The sequence below is a fragment of the Ictalurus punctatus genome, chromosome 16 (genome assembly GCF_001660625.3).
Source record: "Ictalurus punctatus breed USDA103 chromosome 16, Coco_2.0, whole genome shotgun sequence".
Taxonomy (NCBI): Eukaryota; Metazoa; Chordata; class Actinopteri; order Siluriformes; family Ictaluridae; genus Ictalurus; species Ictalurus punctatus.
In genome coordinates this window covers 2205171-2224115 of record NC_030431.2, presented here as the reverse complement: position 1 = coordinate 2224115, position 18945 = coordinate 2205171, and the positions used below count along the sequence as shown (strand labels likewise).

At 47.0% G+C, this 18945-nt stretch overlaps 1 protein-coding gene across 10 annotated transcripts in view; it reads left to right on the top strand.

Annotated features, from left to right (window-relative positions):
- The window catches only part of msi2a (musashi RNA-binding protein 2a), a 217616-nt gene that overhangs the window by 152116 nt on the left and 46555 nt on the right, over positions 1 to 18945 (top strand). For all 10 annotated transcript variants that reach the window (XM_017489011.3, XM_017489020.3, XM_017489014.3 and 7 more), the window contains one exon: positions 5802 to 5884. In XM_017489011.3, coding sequence (XP_017344500.1) covers positions 5802 to 5884 — 83 coding nt within the window. The remainder of the gene's footprint in view (positions 1 to 5801; positions 5885 to 18945) is intronic.

Sequence of the window (18945 nt, the reverse complement as noted above, 5' to 3'; positions counted from 1 at the left end):
TCCTTTGTTCGCTGCCAAATTATGCTTCCTTCCTTCCTTTATTTATTTATTTATTTATTCATTTATACATACATACTGTAACTGCTTTGCTCATGAAGATCCTGTTCCACGTGCTTCTCTTTTTGGGCGGTCTCTTTTACACGCCCCTGTCTGAGCAGGGCAGGTCGGTGCTGCACACACACACACACACACACACACACACACACACACACACACACACACACACCCCCCTGTGCCCCTCGTTGGTCTACGCCGAGGCGTGTCACGTGCACACTTCTGTCCGATTGGCTGAGAAGAGGGGCGGGTACAGAGTAATAAACTGACGCTCCGGGCAGTAGTGGTTCGGTGACGGGAGAATGAACCAGAGAGAGTGAGCGAAACAGACAGAGCTGGGGTCAGAGGTCAAACAGGAGAGTGCTTTACCCCTGCAGGGGGAGGGTTCTCCCTGTTCTCTCGGGGCTGTTCCGCCTCTCTCCCTCTCTCCCCCCGCGACCGCTCCTGCTGCTGCCTCAGCGCTCGCTCATTAGCCGCTCGGCTTTACCGCGAGGGGGGAAGTAGGGCAGAGATCATTAGCGATTTGGAGGGAGTGATTTGTTTTGTTCTACAAGTTGTTTTGCACGATGTCTTTGTAGTGGGAATGAGGGATTTTTTTTTAAATTTTTTTTTTTACTTCCTATTCCCGTTAGTTTTAACATTTAATGTCGCTATTAATCAAACGTGTCACTTTCTCCTGCATCTGCAAGACTGTAGACCTCCGTCTCACTGAGGAGTGCCACTTCTGTCATGCATCCGCGGTGTGCAGACTCTTCCGTGTGTGTGCGCGTGTGTACCTGGGCTCATGTTGCTAGTGAGAGTAGCCTGAGGGCGAATATGTGTGAGTCAGCAGGATTTGGAATGGGGACATGCTGATGTATGATTTTAGGAGGAGATATGATCAGCAGAGGACACACATTCTCGCGACCAAAATAAACACACGAGCCCTCATGTCTTTGTCTTTCCAGGCATTTATATATATCTATATATATATCTATATTTTGTGTGTGATATATGGATGTACAAAATGTACATCATTCTGAATGCGTCTTCTAGTGTTCTAAGCAGCCACAAATGCACTGCAGAAATATCAAATATGTGAGCGGGATTTAAAGAACAGTCCAGTGCACATCTCTAGTTGGGACCACGTTATGAACCGGATTGATGTAGCCGAGGCTGAGGAACCGTCCGAGCCGGAATTCACGCACGCACGCACGCACCGCACCGATGGAGCTGAACACGTAGCAGTTAGTCTGCTGTCTCTGTTCGGAGACACATGCGTAGTGGATGTAGTAAACAAATTAAGTGCGGTGCACAACCCGAGTGGAGAGACCGGACGTATTCGGAGCTTCGTTCCACAGAGGTCCGCTAAACAAACCACCTTTTCCGTCCAGACGCTGTCGGTTGTTTTGCAGAAAATAACGAACATCCGTAGTATCTCATAAGTCTCTCATTAGCTTGTGCTAGTGTACTTTGTCCACGGCCATGCAGTCGAACCGTAATCCGGTGCATCCGTGGTGTAAGTATAACACCCGTGCGCGTCTTTTGATCTGCCTCGAGATGTTTTCTTGCCGTAGCGCGAGTCCGTTCACGTCCCGTCAGTCGTCTGGAGTGTGTCTCCGTGTTTAAAAAAAGGTGTGCGCACGCTCCTCGGCCTGACGGAAGGTAAACCCGTCTTCGGCATCATCACCCCGACGGTCTCCGTCGTGCGCTTGTGTAAAAGCTTTGAAAGAACTGTAAAAGGACATTAGCGCACAGAAGCGTTTACGCTCATTTATAACTCCCCAAAGGAAAGATGTCTGAGTCGAAGCTTTCAGACAGAGGCTGACAGTTTGAGCGTTTTAACCGCGCTAACTTTCTCCCTTCGCACTTTTCCTCCGTCGACTTGTGGAAATTAGGGTCTGCTTGGAAGTCTCTCCGAGCCTCTTGATCCGTTCTGCCTTAAATACGTTAAACTCCTTTTTTTTTTTTTTTTTTTTTTTTTTTTTTTAAGCAAAGGTCACTTGGCGTTTCGTCAATTTAGCATTTAAATGGGGTTTTTTTTTTGTGTGTGTGTTGCTCTGAAGGGAGAACGGGATTCAAACGTTAGACACTCTGGCCGAGAGAGATGTGCTGCGGTGTGTGGAGACACAGGCTGCTAGCGCCCAGCTAATAAGTGTGAGATACAACTCTGTCATCCGCGACGGCCGACCGACTGGCGCTAACACCTATTATCGGGCGTGCGATTGCGAAATCTGTGCGTTGCCGTAAAAGCCGATTGTTTAAGGTTGAGAGAAAGTCGCGGAGCGTGGAAGAGAAAGCGAAAGGTGTCGCTGCCACTCCCGAGGGAGGGGTGGGAGGGGGAGTGGTACGGACGTTCCTTAATGACACGAGGGAGGCGGTTGCGTCTACCGTCTGTTGTTCTCAGGGGGGCGCGGGGAAGGTATGAGGGACGGCTCTGTGGCGTCAGGGAGCGAAGTGGGCGACCGCACTGTCGTGGGCAGTCATTAAACGGGGCAAGATGGGTTGAGTTTCAGTATGAACCCCATACCCCCCGGCGCTGCAAAACTATATGCCCTCCTGCATGCTAGTGTGTGTGTGGTCCAAGGATGAAAAGACAGAAAGTAAGCAAAGGCATATGTGGTGCGTTGTGTGGCTTATTCCCCCATCTGTTCCAGCAGCAATGCTCACCATCCATAACTGTAACAGAGACGTCAGGCTCCGTGTTCGCCGGATCCCTCAACATCTGCCACAGCAGGGTTAGTGGGTACATGTGAGAATACTGTGCTGAAACGTTGCGTGTGTATGCAAGGCATGTTGGTTTGTTTGGATCTCTAACTTGTACTTGGTAAACCTGATTACCCTGTGTTTGAGGGGTTATCGTCTCTGTGCTGCCCCTCTTGGGTCAGCAGTGGTACTACACTACGGCCTGTGCAAGTGACACTCCGTTGAGGCCAAATGTGCGCTAACCCCTCTCTTACAGTGTGTCGCCCTCCTCCCGTCTTCGCCGTCGACGCCTGGCTCTTGACGACTGATCTGTCGGATATCAGAAGTGCCACTTGCAAGGTCGTCCTTTCACTTTTTCAGGCACGTTCACCAGTCCACTACTTTCTCCTAAATCCTGCCCTTCCAGAAACCTCACACACCCTCCAGAAGCGAGACCGTGGTGTGAAAAATATCTCGGCCGGCTGCTCTTGTCTGAACCCGCCGTTATGTCACACCTACGAGACCGGAGGTGTATTTCAAAGGAGGCACTTACTAGCAGGAGAGCTGCTGCTACTTTCCGAGCCTCATTGCTCATATACCTTGCTTATTCCTCTCCGTAGCCCAATTAGTTCTCTCTTTTTTTTTTTCCTTCTCTAAGAAGGGGTGTACGAAAGTAGTTCCCGGTCAGAGCGAGAGCTTTTATTTCACCGATTACAGCTCCCATTGCCAGGTCCAATTTCCTTGCTTAACGGTAAATAATGAGAGGAAAAGATGAAGTGAAAAGTGAACGACTTGAAGCTGCACGGAGAGGTGAAGGAAAACGGTCGGACGGCCGAGTTGAGCTCTGGACGCTTTACGAGCGTCTGAATCGAGCTTTATTTCCTTCAGACCAACGTCACGCCATGCGGCGCTTGCGTAAGACGGCGGGAAAGAGCGATTCTGTCCTCGCACTCTGACGTCAATGGCAGCCTTCTACTGCACCTGCGTGCGTCGTCTCGGAAAGGTGCGACACCGCGTGAAAGCAGACAGCCCGCGACGCGACCTCACGAGCTCGCCACGAGCCAATCCTCCTCTCCTCTGGGATGAGAGAATGGTTCTAACACACACCACACCCTCGCACTGCAAACACTGTGAATTCCGTTTATTCCGTCTGTGGCTCGCTGCAGCGGGGCTTAATTCTCTAGAATGAGGTTTGGGCAAAACTACTTTTTCAATCACGACAGTGTGGACTTCAAATAAATATCTGTTCATTCAGTTTATTACATGCTACATAGTTCGACAAGGTAACAAAAACAAAAAAACAAACATAAATAAAAAAAACAGCCTCAGCTTGTTAAATATAGATAATCGATGTTGACTGTATACTTGTCTAACGTTAGCCGAGTCAAACATACTCTGATGTGTTTTATTTCTCATTAATAAACTTAAAACATTCTCCATTTACCACGAGTTCCTCCCGAGTCCAGTGGAGGGCGTGTAAGATTGTGGAAGGGGGCGGGGCCTCCAGGCAGTGTCTGTTTTTTTGTTTGTTTGTTTGTTTGTTTTTTATCGTGGCGTGCATAATCTGTGCGTTCAGCCCTTAAAGCCCACACGGTTGCGCCCTCATTTATTTGCCTTCTTATCAGCCCCTGCTGTCTCTTTATCTTTCCTTATCTGCGGCGTGTTTGTGTGTGTTGCAGAGTCCACAGCCCTCTGTCTTCCCTATCTGCTGCACTTGACCTCTGACCCCACTTATCTCTCCTCCCGGGGGCCGTTGAGGTTCGCGGGCTAGAGGTTAGCTTCAAGTGTAGATCTTGGCTGCTGCGGTTTCCTGTTTTATCTGTTCGCTCGGATTAGGATTTGACTTGGCGCGGGGGGTGTCGGAAAGCCCTGCGGGTCGAGCGTTCGAAAGGGGCCCCGTCTGTCGGACTCGCGTGGGGAGACGAGGCGAGGCGTGTCGGAGGCTCTGTGCTCCGGGTCGTCAGATCTCGGCCAACGTGCACGCTTTCGTAGATACGGTAACGTGAAGCGCATGCACGGTGGAGGAGGACAACTTGTGCTGTGACACGTATGGTGTATTTAATGTAGAGAGGCGTACGCGTAGCTTGTATGCTGTAATGCAAACGCATCCGTCTGTCAGCAGAAGCCTGCGCTTAGACTCTTTTCATGTGGCTTCCTTTTGTGCGTGTCACTTGTCTCTATAACACAGCTGCTCTTGAATATAGAGATGATGCTCATGATGATGAAGTGTGTGTGTGAGAGAGAGAGAGCGGCACTCGTGAGCATGTGCGATAGCAGGTACTACCGAACATTTCAACCGGAATAAACAGACAGCAAAGCAACGGTTTTGCCATTCATCGCAGCTTGTTTTCTTTTGTGTTCCCACAGTAAGCCCCCTCTTAACACTTGGCAATGGCAAGTAATTTCCCCTTTTGAGGCTCAGCCATACAGATAGAAAATTGCTTTTTGTGCATCGCCATCAGAGTCTAATGCAAAAGAGGATCGCAGATGCCTGATGAATTCCGGCAGCTCTTCTTCTTATTCTTTTTTTTTTTTGGGTGGGGGGGGCAGTAGGAGAGAGAGGGTTAAGCTTTTATTTAATAAATATGAAGGAAAAAGAATCCCATGGTCAGCGACACATTTCAGATATTGGCTGCTCCCGTATTACCATAAAAACGAGAGCTTGTTATACAGTGAAATTTCAATGAAGGGAACACAAAATGCATTTAATGAAATTCAGATGCTGGAGAGCGGGTTTCCGTGAATCTCATTAAGCAGGCTTTGTGCTATTTTCCCATCTCCCCCTTTGTGTGGAGGAGCCTCTCCACCGTGTCTAATAATGTCAGAGATTTCATCATTGGCCTGGTTTCAAAAACACGTCGTCTGTTTGGAGGGGAAAGACACACCGATGTTTAAGGCTGTCGTCGCTTTCATCTGATACTTAACCCGTCCCCCCCCCCGTCCCCCCCGACCGATTCACTACTGATCAACTGGACATTGCGATTCTTTTAAAAAACTGAACTTTTTTAAAATAATAATAGTAAACGATGACCAAGGCACTTCTTCATTCAGCCTTTTTCTGTTTTGTCTCTGTTTCTCCGCAGGCTTTGGCTTCGTAACCTTCGAGAACGAAGACGTCGTAGAGAAAGTCTGTGAAATTCATTTCCATGAAATCAATAATAAAATGGTAAGTGTTCTTCTTTTCTGCAGTCCTGCCAGCGACGTTACCTGGATTAATATTCCATTTCCCGTTTGCCGAAAGCCCTGATGGCGTGCGTTTTGGTTTGTTGTTTTTTTTTTGTTTGTTTTTTTGGGTTTTTTTTGACGTGGGACGCGTGTGGATGTAAGATAGAGATTTCAGGCGTAGTGATGTGTGCGCGCTGTCCATTAAAGCGTGAAATTGTGTGCGAGTGTGGTCTAGTGTATACCGTCAGGTAACGGAAAGAAGACGGAAACCTGTTCCTTCTGCTCTTTGTAAAACCATGCGCTGTCGTTGGCAGAGAAATGGAGAGAGAGAGAGAGAGAGAGAGAGAGAAAGAGATGATCTGATAGACTTGGCAGCAGCTGACTTCATTAAAGATGGATTATCGCTTTTGCGATCCTTGTAATGACCAGCCTTGGTCCTGCGTCACACAGCTGATCTCTCAGGGCCGCACACCCAGGACGGGCAGCCATTTTGTGAGCTTATGCGGAACGCGATTAGAAAGATCTCTCTTGGAGATTTAGCTTCATAAGGACGTACACAGATGGTGCGTGATGGAGTAATCAGGTAACAAGTTTAAGTAGTCACAAGTTTCCTGTCTCTCCTTTTCGCTGTTTATGACCGAGCTTCATCACGCAGTCACTCCGCGTCGCCTCTCGTCCCCTCTCTGCAATTCAATACGTCCTACCCGAGACTCTTCGGGAGGCGTGGAATACAGAGTCTGGCTTTCTAGTGCAAAGCAGAACGAGGGGACCAAGTTCTCAGTGTTCCCCTTCCACGATCACGTGGCTGAAGGAGCGGTCTGCGTTCACGAGCTTCTGACTGGCGAATAGAAGCAGAAAGACGTGTAGATGAACAGAATCATGGGAGGGAAAAAAAAAAAAAAGTTGGATGACTACGTAGGCGGCCGGTTTGTTTAGCAAGCGCCCGACCTGGGCTCTGTCCACACGTATACGGTATATCTGAAAACAAATTGGGGTCCCGTCCCCCCCCCCCCACACACACACACTTTGACGTCCTGCCCACACGAAAACACAGATTTGGATGACTCGGATTGGAGCAGTTTATGACCTACTGTTACCGAGCTGGCGTGTTTACGTGTGGTGTGGATGGAGATATTTTCAGAAACGTTATTCGTATGGGTGGGAATGTCTTTAAAAACGGTGTCCCCAGAAACGTCCATATGCATGTGGACCTTAGAAGAGTCGAACCTGGTTGTGGGGGTACAGTGATGCCTGAAGATAGCAGAAGCTGAGGCAGAAAGCAGGGCTCCAAAGAACTCCTGCCCACTGCTGCAGATGTAGAGTTGTTTGATTGACAGGACCACAGAGCAGAAAGCAGTAGGAGACTGGAGACACTGCTCTCTCTCTCTCTCTCTCTCTCTCTCTCTCTCTCTCTCTCTCCCTCATGCTTTCTCTGTCTTCCCCCGGGTACTATATATGTGTACCAGCAAGCGACTGATGTCTGCCTTTGGCCCCTCTGAGACAACATGGGATGGCTCAGTGAGGGCAGGACCTGTGGGCTTTGGGTATCAAGAACAGAATCCCTGTTCTAGACACACACACACACACACACACACACTCATTTCTTGTCCTCTCCCTCTTTCTTCCCCCTCCAACCCCGTCACACACCGCCTGTTCAGATCTTGTGGAAAGACACAGTATCTGGCTCCAGATTCATGAGAACCAGACAGTGCAATCAATTTTTTGTATGATCGTGCATCAGATGCTTTCATCACTAGTGAGCACCAAAGCCAGGGTCCTGGTTACACGTCTTATCTCTGGCACTTTCCTCCTCCCGGCACTGTTCGTGCCATCCGTCGCATGCCTGTCTCCGAAATGAGCCTGCCAGGAAATTGCGTGCATCATTATTACCAGATGAGTAACCTCAGGGCAGGCAAAAAAAAAAAAAAAAACACCCAAAAAGGAGTGAGTGGAAAAAGAAGAGACCGTATTTCAAAATGCTGCATTTAATAGAGGCCATTTGGTTCATGTACACGACAACAGTGGTTCTCCTCTCGTCTTGGTGACATTTCGCTGGCTCGGTTTTTAAATGAAAGAGACGTAGGAGTGAAGTAAGAACGGCTTAGTTTGGAACATGGTTGAGAAGAGTTTGGTGCCTTCCTGCCCCCGCCTTCAGTGTTCATTTCAGAGCTGAAAACTCTTTCTCTGCCAGGTAGATCAAAGCAGGCTCAGAAGCATCACCTGCTTGCAGCCTCGTTGCTTATTTGACTTGCTAATTTGCGACCATCATCCTCATCATTATGATGACTGTTATTACTATTTTGTAAACCTCGAGCCGGCGCTTCAGTTGGGATGTCTGGAATGCCGATGATTTATTTATTTATTTATTTTTTTCGGTATCCCCTTTCTTCTTTGCTGTAACCGTCTGTTGAGGTAGCACTTTAAGCTATGAGCCGGATGCCCCTTTGCACCTACAACCCAGATGGACCTGGGAGGGATTCCAGCACAGCAGGGGACTGGGAGAGAACGAGACGAAAAGAGGGGAACACTCCTTCTGCCAGCTGCCTTTGATTTTCCACTTTGGACACACGGCAGCCTATAAAACATTCAGGAGCCTCCTTCCTTCATTACACTAAAACCAGAGCTTGGTTCAAGTCACGTATTGCTGGACGGACACCGGGCCTAAAACGGACCTGACACGAGGCGCACATCTGGAGGAAATGGAGACAGGGATGGGATGAACAGATGTGAGAACAAGAAGGGGAGAAAGGCTTTTCCAGTGGTGTTAAAGCATGAGAAAGGGGTGGTAAAAAAAAAAAAAAAAAACAATAATAAAAATTTCAGAAGCGACGCAAATTTAAGAAGTGGCTCCTTGATGAACTGACACTAACCGCCCTGCCCTTTGCCGCTGGACCCTGTGGGAGTTCTTTGATGTGGACGAACAAGCATGGTCCAATCCTCTCTAGCCTGACTATTGAATATTATATTAGAGTGTGTATTAACTACTTTTCTAATCAAGAAGCCAGAGAATACCGAATATGACGCCATGTTGATCCACTAAAGTTCCCCAAGATCTAGACTGCTCAATTTTTTTTATTTTTTTAAAAAATCTAACTCTGGATGCTGTGTCTCCTTTTCTGACTCCTATTCTAACTCCTCTCAAGCGCGGATCCGCTAACGTTCGTGACTCCTCCCTACTCCTCGTCTTCCCCAGCCCATCAGTGGCAGCATTGTGACTAAATAGTGAGCCATGATCAAAGTCAACACCTTCCGCAGGACTTGATACATTTAAAGAGCGTCATTTAGAAACTGGTGAGTCATTATTTACAGCCTGCTGGAGGGTAGTGGAGAATTACAGCTCTCTCCATAACCCATGGAAAGTTATTCTCTCCTACACTTGCAGGAGGCTCTTCCGTCTGGCTGAGATCCTTGCCCAGGACTCCTCGTGTCTGGATGAGAGGAATGCCTGAATACACTCTTCTGTCCACAGACCAGACGACAAAAAAAAAAAAAAAAAAAAAAAAAAAGACGGAAAGTGAGAAGGAAAGGGTGAGAACAGGAGAGCTCTTCATTCATTCACAGACTTTTCAGATCTGATTACCGCTGCGACCTCCGTTCGCTCTCCCTAGGGCTGCTGGGAATCAGGAATGAGAGAGTGATTGAGAAAATGGCCTTCGCTTGCGCCGTCCCTGCCTCCCTTCCCCCGTCTCTCTTTCCTCAATGGCTCCTGATCACTCCCTTCTTGCTTGTTAAGATGTGAGTTCTGCCTCATCAACGAAATGCAGGAAATGGCAGCGCATACCAATAAGCCTTTCTCATACCCCCACCGTCTCTCTCTCCATCTCTCTTTCTCGCTCCTTTTGTCGTGTCTTTTTGGCACAATTTGGCTCCAGCAGTGGGCCAGTTATCTGAAGAACTGGCTGCTGGCGCTTATCCGTTTGCCTGTAGAGCAGCTCGAGTGACCATCTCGCAGATAATGACCTAGTCATTAAGACTCCGGTGCTCCTGCTCAGCCTCAAAGACCGGGACAGACTGCGGACTCGCTTCCCCAGATGTTGGACGGGGACAAAGACGGAGGAGCGAGAGAAGAGGGATCTAGCAGATCGGATCCTCTGCGTCCTCTCATGCGACATTCATCACAGCCACTCAGAATGTCATTAATTTGTGTGGTGCGACTAATGGACTGATGTAGTGGGTGATGATGATGGATGAGCAGGAAGGCAACACACACACACACACACACACACACACACACACACACACACACACTGGTTTTGTTGCTTTTCTGACAGAATGCTTTGTGATTCAGACCCCTCTACAGGAAGTGTATTCGGTCAACTTACAGCCCCTTAGTCCTCTCTGCTAATCACTAAGCTAATCTGGTTCAAACCATATCGCTACAGCGAGCACTGCTTAAACCCTAAAGGAGGGAGTTGATTGGTAATTAAATTGATCGGCGCATTGATTTCACTGCCTCCGATGCCGTCCTCTTACACCGACACTCCGGGTCTGTTTGACCCTTTGTGCTTTTGACCTCGCATCGATCTAAGGAAACAATTAAGTTTCTCTGTCAATTACAATACAAACACAAGCACCGCTTTTCTCAGAGACATCGGTCGTTTTCTTGGTTTCTTTTCCTCAGGAAGATGGGGTTAAGAGTGTACGATCGGTCTTCGATGGGTCCGACGTCACGGACCCTGCGTCATCGTGACCGTTTTCTTTCAGTCGGGCTAAATAATGTATGTTTGTAAGATTATTACTATGAAATAAAATGCGTCAGTGTGTGTTCGCTAACATTAGACACGTATTAACTGTTTTTTATTTATTTATTTATTTATTTTTTATATCAGGAGTGACACCAAGTTTTTTTTTTCAGCGTCTACGTTCAACCGAAACAGACAAGGTTTCCCCTCGAACCGCCCGGCGATGATTGACTGTAAGACCGCGTCTGTATGCGTCCGCTTAATTCCTCCCCCGCTAACTTTTGTTCAATAACAAATTATGATTCTGTGGAATTTATTTTAAAAATAAAACATTATGTTAATATCGTACGACATTGAAAATCCCATCGTGTCAAAGTATTTCATAGGAGTACAACGAGCCAATCAAACCGCAGCCTCCGAAATACTTTTTTTAGATACGCTTTGAAACTATAAACACACCATATACGGTTAAGTGTGTGTGTGTGTGTGTCTATTTAAACGAGCTCAGTGACTCCGCCACCGTGCAATGAACTTTTCGGTTATGAACAGTTGTCATTTATTTTATTATATTGTGCGTGTGAGACTTTTGTGCGAGAAACAATTTCGAAGCTTTTAATCACGACGCTGATAAATGAGGCCTCTGGTGCGTTCGCCGTTCTATCGCCGAATCCTAAATCATCTTTTTAAGGCTAATTACCGAACCGTGTAAGAGCCGATTCGACGAGCGTTAGGACGCAGCAACTAGTAAACACTTGACACACACCGACGCTTTTCGGTCTAGTTAGCGTCTACGCCGGATACGCTTTCCGGAACCGACTGCCGAACTCTTGACGTGCACGGCAGCGGAGAAAGGACCGCTCCTGAAGAAAGCTAATGAACAGTGTAGATGTGCTGTTATTCAGAGCCTGACCTTGCCCAGGGAGAGTAGTGCTGGAGACTGACTTGCACAGTACATTAGCTCGCTCGGCTTCGTACAAAAGCAGAAGGGAGACAGAATGCAGAGGGAAAGTCTTCCTCGGGCTACGGAGAGAGCTGTATTATGTAGCTTTGATGGGAAGGAGAGCTATTAGTGTGGTGTTCGGTAGCATCAAGCTGCATGCAGTGAAGTATAGTGGGCTTTCCTTTCCCTTCCACCGCTCCCCCCCGCTCAAGCATATAGCTTCTGACAGTGTTGTTCAGGGGGGCGGCTATGATGGAAGGAGAATATAGATTTCTTTGTCATAGGCAAAGCGTATCAATAATGCACACGCTCCCATGTCTCAGAAGTAATCTCATTCGTGCTCCTGTGAATTACATGGACGCTGTTAAGCTGGGGCTTTTCCGAAGGCTTTGAACAGCCAATCAACAGCGTTTTTCTTCATCTGTCACGTGTGTAACTGCGAGTAAAAACTCTTAAACTCGGAGGCAACAGTGTAGAAGTCATGACTAAAGACCTTTTTATAGATTTTTCATACGTCGGGCTTGGTAATCGAAGTGCTTGCTGTCTAGAGATCTGAGGGATCTTGCGCACCGATCCGAGACGGACTTTTCCGGCCGGGAATAACGGGAATAAATTCGAAAAGGCTGCATGTTTGTTTTTTATTTTTATTATTATTATTATTTTTATTATTATTATTTTAAATGCTCAGAGCTAATGCTCTTAAACATGTCATTTGTGATGTGTTTTTTAAGTTGAAAATATTGGCCTCAGGCCTGAATCGTCTCCTAGTTGTTTTAGTCTGGTCCTACGTGCAAAAAAAAAAAAAAAAAAAGAGAAGAAAATAATAGAAATAAATAAAATCCCCGTGAGCGTCTCGTTATTATGTGAAAAACATCTTGTTGCAAAAAGAAAAGCCACCTCTTTACGACGTGAAAAGCATGGTTATTATAAGCAAAGCGTCTCATTATAGAAGAAAGGATCTTGTTGCTATGAGAAACATCTCGTTATTAAAAGGAAAGCATTATGGGATGTAGTAACAGGAACGCTTTGCTCGTAGTAAACGGATGCTTCTCTCGCAATAACCAGACGCTTATCTTGTAATTACATGGCAGCAATGTGCTTCCAAATATTCCCCCAAAGTGACTAATTATATATAGCATAAATCCCCCACAATCTATCAGCACTGATTTTCGCTGTCCGTTAAATGATTTTCCCGACTGTCGTCGTCTGATTGTAGGTTTTTACGTCGTGATTCGATCGCCACGTCCCGAATCCGCGTCGTTCTGGACAGGTTTCCCACCCTAATCCTAGAGTACCGCCTGTTTTACGCGTTTTCGCGTCGGGAACCCGGTGTACGTCGTCCCGCGCTCCTGTATCGTTTTTCTCTCACGGATTTCTACAAACGACCGTGTTCACCGACCGTGCGTCACGTCCCGAATCGTTTTATACACGCCTCTTCGACACGGAGGCCTGTACGTTATTACGGGTGATTCCCCTTCACTCGCCAGTAGCACTGTTTGTAGATCTGTTCCCCAGGTTTGGATTTTCAAACCTGCGTGGGACAACTAGACTTTTCTGCTGCTTCGGATAAAATAAGAGTCAAGACCAAACTCAAATAAAACGTGAGTGGTGAAAACGCTAGTTCACGGAATGCGAAAGGACACACGATGTAAAAAAAAAAAACAACAACAAACAAACAAACAAACAAACCCCCAGCTGTTTCTGGTAGTGATTGACTTTCCATTTTGCGCCACCTTTACCTGGGGTTGAACTCTGAACCTCGGTCTTGTTCACGGATAGAAGAACAGAAGATAGAAGGTTTATTTTGGGAGGGTTAAATAAACTCGGAGTAAACTGGTCTGTTTCCATGCGCCAGGCGTTTTTCTGGCAACTCTGGTGTGAGTTTCCCCCCCCCTCATTTCTTGAGCTAGCTTCATCTTCCGCGTTTGTGTAGTGTGTGTATCGCTGCACGTTTTCGAAGATTGAGTTGTAAATGAACGGCGCACACACACACACGCAGTCAGTTGAAGATTTGAATATACCGTGGTTCAATAAAAAAAGCAGGCCGGTAGTGCGTTCTGGTCTGACAGGGTTGTACACACACTGTGCTGGAGCAGATAATGGATTCTACGCTTTCCCCGGCGTCGACGGCCAGTGACGCCGCCTACCTCAGTTCTATACGCTTCGTTTCGTTTCGTTCGGCAGGAAGTTCCTTTACGCTTGGAATTATGTACGTTCTCGTTTGAGAGGCACGTTGTTGTGCGCTCTGAGCGCTGCTTTGTAATCGCACGTGTGTATAATACAGTAGTGTGTGTATGTGTGTGTGTGAGCGAGAGAGAGAATGTTCTTGATGTTATCTTCTGACAGACGTGCCTGTAAGACTGTTTGCCTTTCTGCATTAAGTGGGATGAAAGTGCATTAAGTGGGATGAACACGTCAATGTGTAAAGTTAATGACGGAGAGCCTTTACTGTATGTAGAAGGTGCGGAATCTTCTAGAAAGTCTTGCGCTGTGATCAATTTACTCAGTGATTCGGTCAATTAGAGTTAAAGAGCTTGCTTAACTGTTATAGTTACCAGTTAATCAGGCAAACACTGCTGAGGAGATATTTAGGTGCCGGATCGTTCTCGTCGTCGGCGCTGGTGCGAGTGTGTGAGGTACAGCAGCGTTGTCGGGGTGAGACACCGTCCACCAACCAAATGTCTCCGGTCAGAACCCGACACTGATGAAGAAGACAGTTAGTACACAGTGTGCTCTCTACACCTAAAAAGGTGGCCAGTAAAGCGGGTGTGTGTAAACAGGAAGGAAATAATCAACCACAGGGTGGTGTGGTGAAGCGTGAGGAAAAAAGCCCCCCCACCCCCCAATCCTGAAATGTTTTCTAATTGATTAACGATTGACGTGTCGTCGGTTTTTATCCGTTTATAGTTATATTTTACGTTGTGGGATAAGTTATTTCCTGTTCTTGCTTACAACATGGCAGCTGTAGACGGTTGCTTCTCAAAGAAAGAGAAAAACGGCGGTCACGTTAGAGAGAAACCGTACAGTGAAACTTACTGACCGTTACAAAGCTCTGACACTGGAGACTCCTTCCATAAATGTGAATGTGCTGTTACTATGGAAGCGGTAACTCGTTAGAAGAAGTGCATTTCTGTCAGAGCAATGAATGTAGGAAACGAGACACGCTTCTGACCAATCGGGTTCGAGACGAACGCTTCTGTCGTGACGAGGACGCGATCAGCGGTGGTTCTGTGGTGGGTGTACAGAAGCAGATGGGCTCCAGTCAGTGATCATCGGCATGCTGTGGTGGACCGGCGCTTTTGTGGGCCGCTTGGCAGTCTGGCAGCTGAGTGGGAGAGAGCTGACTGTCACTCCCCAACATCCCCACTCCCTTCCTGTCTCCTCTTTCCTCTTTCCACCACCCGAACCAGCCTAGCCCCTCCCACAGCTCTCAAATCCACGTGAAGGAACCAGTCCTTTCTCCGTCCTGTCTCCATGAGTGCGCTCACATTCTCACACGGGACAGAAGGACTTGAAGAGGACATTTGAACAAGCTAATAAGGCGCACACACACACACACACAGAGAGAGAGCGTCCCTGGAGGCTCTTCCTACTCGCCGTCCATCCAGAGGCTCATTTTTAACCTCTCGCTGCAGGAATAACAAACCTGCGCGTGCCCTCAGTGTAACAGGAATAGCTGACATTGACACTCCTTGCAGGGTAATAAATAAATAAATAAAATAAAAATCGTATATGTAAAACTCGGTGTTGATAGTTGACGCTGCACAAAAGTAGAAAACTGCATTCTCCGGTTAGCAAGGCGGCAGCGTTGAATGCTCGATTCTGATTGGTCAGAACGTGTTGATTCATTTTCTACCGGGCGTCCCAAAAAGTCTCCGTAAATAGAGGAAATGAACACGATTCAGCAGAATGTAAGTTTATTTACCCAGCATCGTCTTCACGGGTTCGGATTCTTTGTGAACACACGGCGGCGTCTCTCCCACTCGTGATGAACTCGGGTTAAAACATCTGGTGTTGTGCGTGTAATTGCACGCCCATCGCAACCTTTCGACAGATTCCTGATCCAGCCATGAGAACGATTTCAATATGTTCTTCTGTCAGAGGCATTCTTAAAAGCTGTCTGAGAAAAATGTGTGTGTGTGTATTGTACCACAGCATCTTTCAGTTTTTGTTTGTTTCAGGGGGTTTCTCTCTACGCTCTCCTCTTCAAGTCCCCCGATAAAGTCCTTTGTTGAGTTGGCAGTGTGTTTTGGATCGTTGTCTTGATCCTGATGAGTGGTTTGCATCTTGTGGTATGGCCTTTATATTTCTGCTCTCGACGTCGTCTTCGAACGGTTTTTTGGGTTTTTCGTCACAGCTCTCGCAATGTTTCCGCCATCAGCCGTTTTCCTTGGCCGACCCGTTCGCTGTCTGTTGCTCTCGGCGCACTAGTGGTTTCTTTCTTGTTCGGGACGTTCCAAATCGTCGTACCGTCCGATGTTTTTGTGCAATGCCTTCTGATTGATTTTCCCTCTTTTCTCAGCTTCAAAATGTCTTGCTTTCCTCCCACAGGCAGCTCTCTGATCTTCATGTTGGCTTATCCTTTTTAATAACCGCATTAAGGCTAAAACCAAGAGTAGATGTGTAGAGCTGTTTATTGTTTAAACATTCAGTCTAACAGGACACACCGTGTTACCTCGACACGCCTGTAAGTCACGTGGGAGGTGAAATTCTAAACACTCTTCTCAGATTCATCTCTTGATCTCAAATACAGTCAGAGGGGACTGCGTAGTCGTTGATATTGTGACGTTTTCTGTCAGGAGACGTTTGTTTAACCTTTTATGGAAGGCGTCTCCAGTGTAAGAGCTTCGTAACACACGACATGCCGCGTCACACCACCCTACCGTCGATGACTTTACTATATCAGCATGCCCCCGAGTGCGTTATTCCTTACATTATGACCAAATAGTGAAGTAGCACTGAGGCACGTTATATTTTCTTGACGAACACAACACGGTACACCAGGCTGATGACTCAGAGGTTTCTGGCTGCTAACAAGGCTATACTGCCGTCTAGATATTTTTGATTAGCAGTTTTGTACAGAGTAATATCATGGCAGTGTCAACTTTTTTTTCCCGCGAAGATCAGTCATGTGTATCTGTGAGGAACCGGAGATGTCAAATTCTTATTTTTGCATCGTCTTGATATAAAATTCGGGCTTGTGGCAGCACCTACTCGGGTTGAAGGCGACCTTCGAGGCAGCCTGAGGTCTCTCACTCACTCACACACTCAAACACACACACACACACACACACACGGAGTGATTTCAGAGCTAGAGGAGGCCGGGTGTGCTCCTGCTGGAAAATCACAGCTCTCTGCAAACGCCTGTCGTCCTGAAGAGTGAGAGCACTGGCTGCTTAAATGGAAAGGACTCGGCCCAAGAGGCAGAAGGCAAAAAAAAAAAAAAGTGTGTGTGTGGCACCAAGGAGGACAGCTGGAGCTGGCGACTTTCTCGACATTTCCGGGTGTTGATTTACAGAGGTATCATTACCATCGGATTGGTGTTAGCGTGACGTGTTGGTCACGGTGTTGTTACCGAGTGTTTTGAGATCTTACTTGTGAAGTAAACATGCACAACCTTCTTCTCTCTCTACATGTGTGTGATCACCTCGTTTTCTTTTTCTGCTTTCTTCTCCTCTGATTGGATCTAAAAATATTTCCTTGATTGTTCGGATGAATGTTGAGTGTGTCGGTGTGATGAGTGTCAGCAGGAGAGCGCTGTGTGTGTGTGTGTGTGTGTGTGTGTGTGTGTGTGTGTGTGTTCGTTCTCTCCTACACAACAACTGTCTTGGCCTCAGTTTTTTTCTGACGTTTTAGAAGAGATGAATTGTGAATTGCAATAGACTTGAGAATGTGAGATGGAGAGCGAGACAGAGAGAGCGAGACACAGGGAGAGAGACAGAGGGAGAGAGAGCAGACTTTAGCCCCTCAGATGGACAGGCCCGAGGCAGGCAGGCTGACGAGTCGATCACCGCTGCAGCAGAGCAGGGCGGAACGACGCACCAGACAATTTCAGCGAATACAAGCTTGGCCTACCAAAGAGCAGACTCCTGTCACAAGCTCGCATAGATATCAGAATACACACACACACACACACACACACACACACACACACACACACGCACGCACGCACGCACGGGAGCTGTCAGGACCAATCTCCCCGCTCGAATGATATTTGAATTTTCATCATATTTACAGTTTTATATTGTATGATCCCAACGTCTACTTTTAGTCGCCTTACGCAAGTCTGCTGAAACACACGTTCCTGAAACCTTTATTTTTTGGGCAGGGTCCTTTTGTGTGTCTTAATGAATAAACGCACGCCATTTTCACCGTGCGCCGCTCATCAAAAGTTTTTCAGCAGGGTAACGTTTTAGTCACGATTAGAGCAGTAGGTTTCCGTGAGCTGTCAAATGTTTGTGACGGTTTATTATATTGTGGGGGTGTGGAGGTGGGGGGTGGTGGGGGGACTGCTTCGCCAAACAAGCGCCTTTAATAAAAGTCCCGTTGTAATCAGAGACTGGACGATGAAGAAAGACTTCGGGACCCGATGGACGCTCGTTTCCTTATTTAATTCCCGATAATAAAAACATATAAAAGCGTGTCCTAAAAGTCAAAGTGAATCAGTACTGAGGTCCTTCGGTGATGTTATGTTGTACTGGACACGTCGCAAAGTGAACAGGATTTCAGCCAATCGGGATTTGTTAAAGGACCTCAGTTTTACAGCGAGTCTGACGGATCTAACGCACTCGCATACAAGTACACACACACACTTGCTGAGACAAACTTGCACACCTGCTCTGTTTATCCTTCTCCAAACGATGGACAAGATTCTCTGTCCATGTTTTTTTGTTTTTTTTAATTCTTTGCTCTGCATGCGAGAGTGTGTAGTGTGTGTATACATGTCATTTCTTTGAGCAATTTTTAAACACACACAGAGATGAAAAGCAAAACTGCTTTCCTCCTGTCCCTATCTGACACTGTGTGTGTGTGTGTGTGCTCAGAGCTCACACACAGCTGCTGCGGTCAGGACCAAAGTGTCAGTCAGAGACAGGGAGTGAAAGGGAGAGGTGGAGAGGAAGGGAGGAATATTTTGGCGATATCCGCCTTTCGATTTCGAGCCTGCGGGAAAGTGCTTTAAATAAAACGGCACACAGGCGAGCGGACGTCACGGGCAGCGCTGCAGGAGTAAACAGGACAGAAATAGTGCGTCTACTAATAGTACGAGCTAAATCGTGCGACGTACATCCGACAGGGGGCGCTGTTTTGTAACAGGGATGCACACAGATCAGGGGTATCTCACAATAAATAAATAAATAAGAAGGAAACGACGATAGCGGTCTGCATCGTGGCGTAGAGATGATTATTATTATTATTATTATTATTATTATTGTTATTACA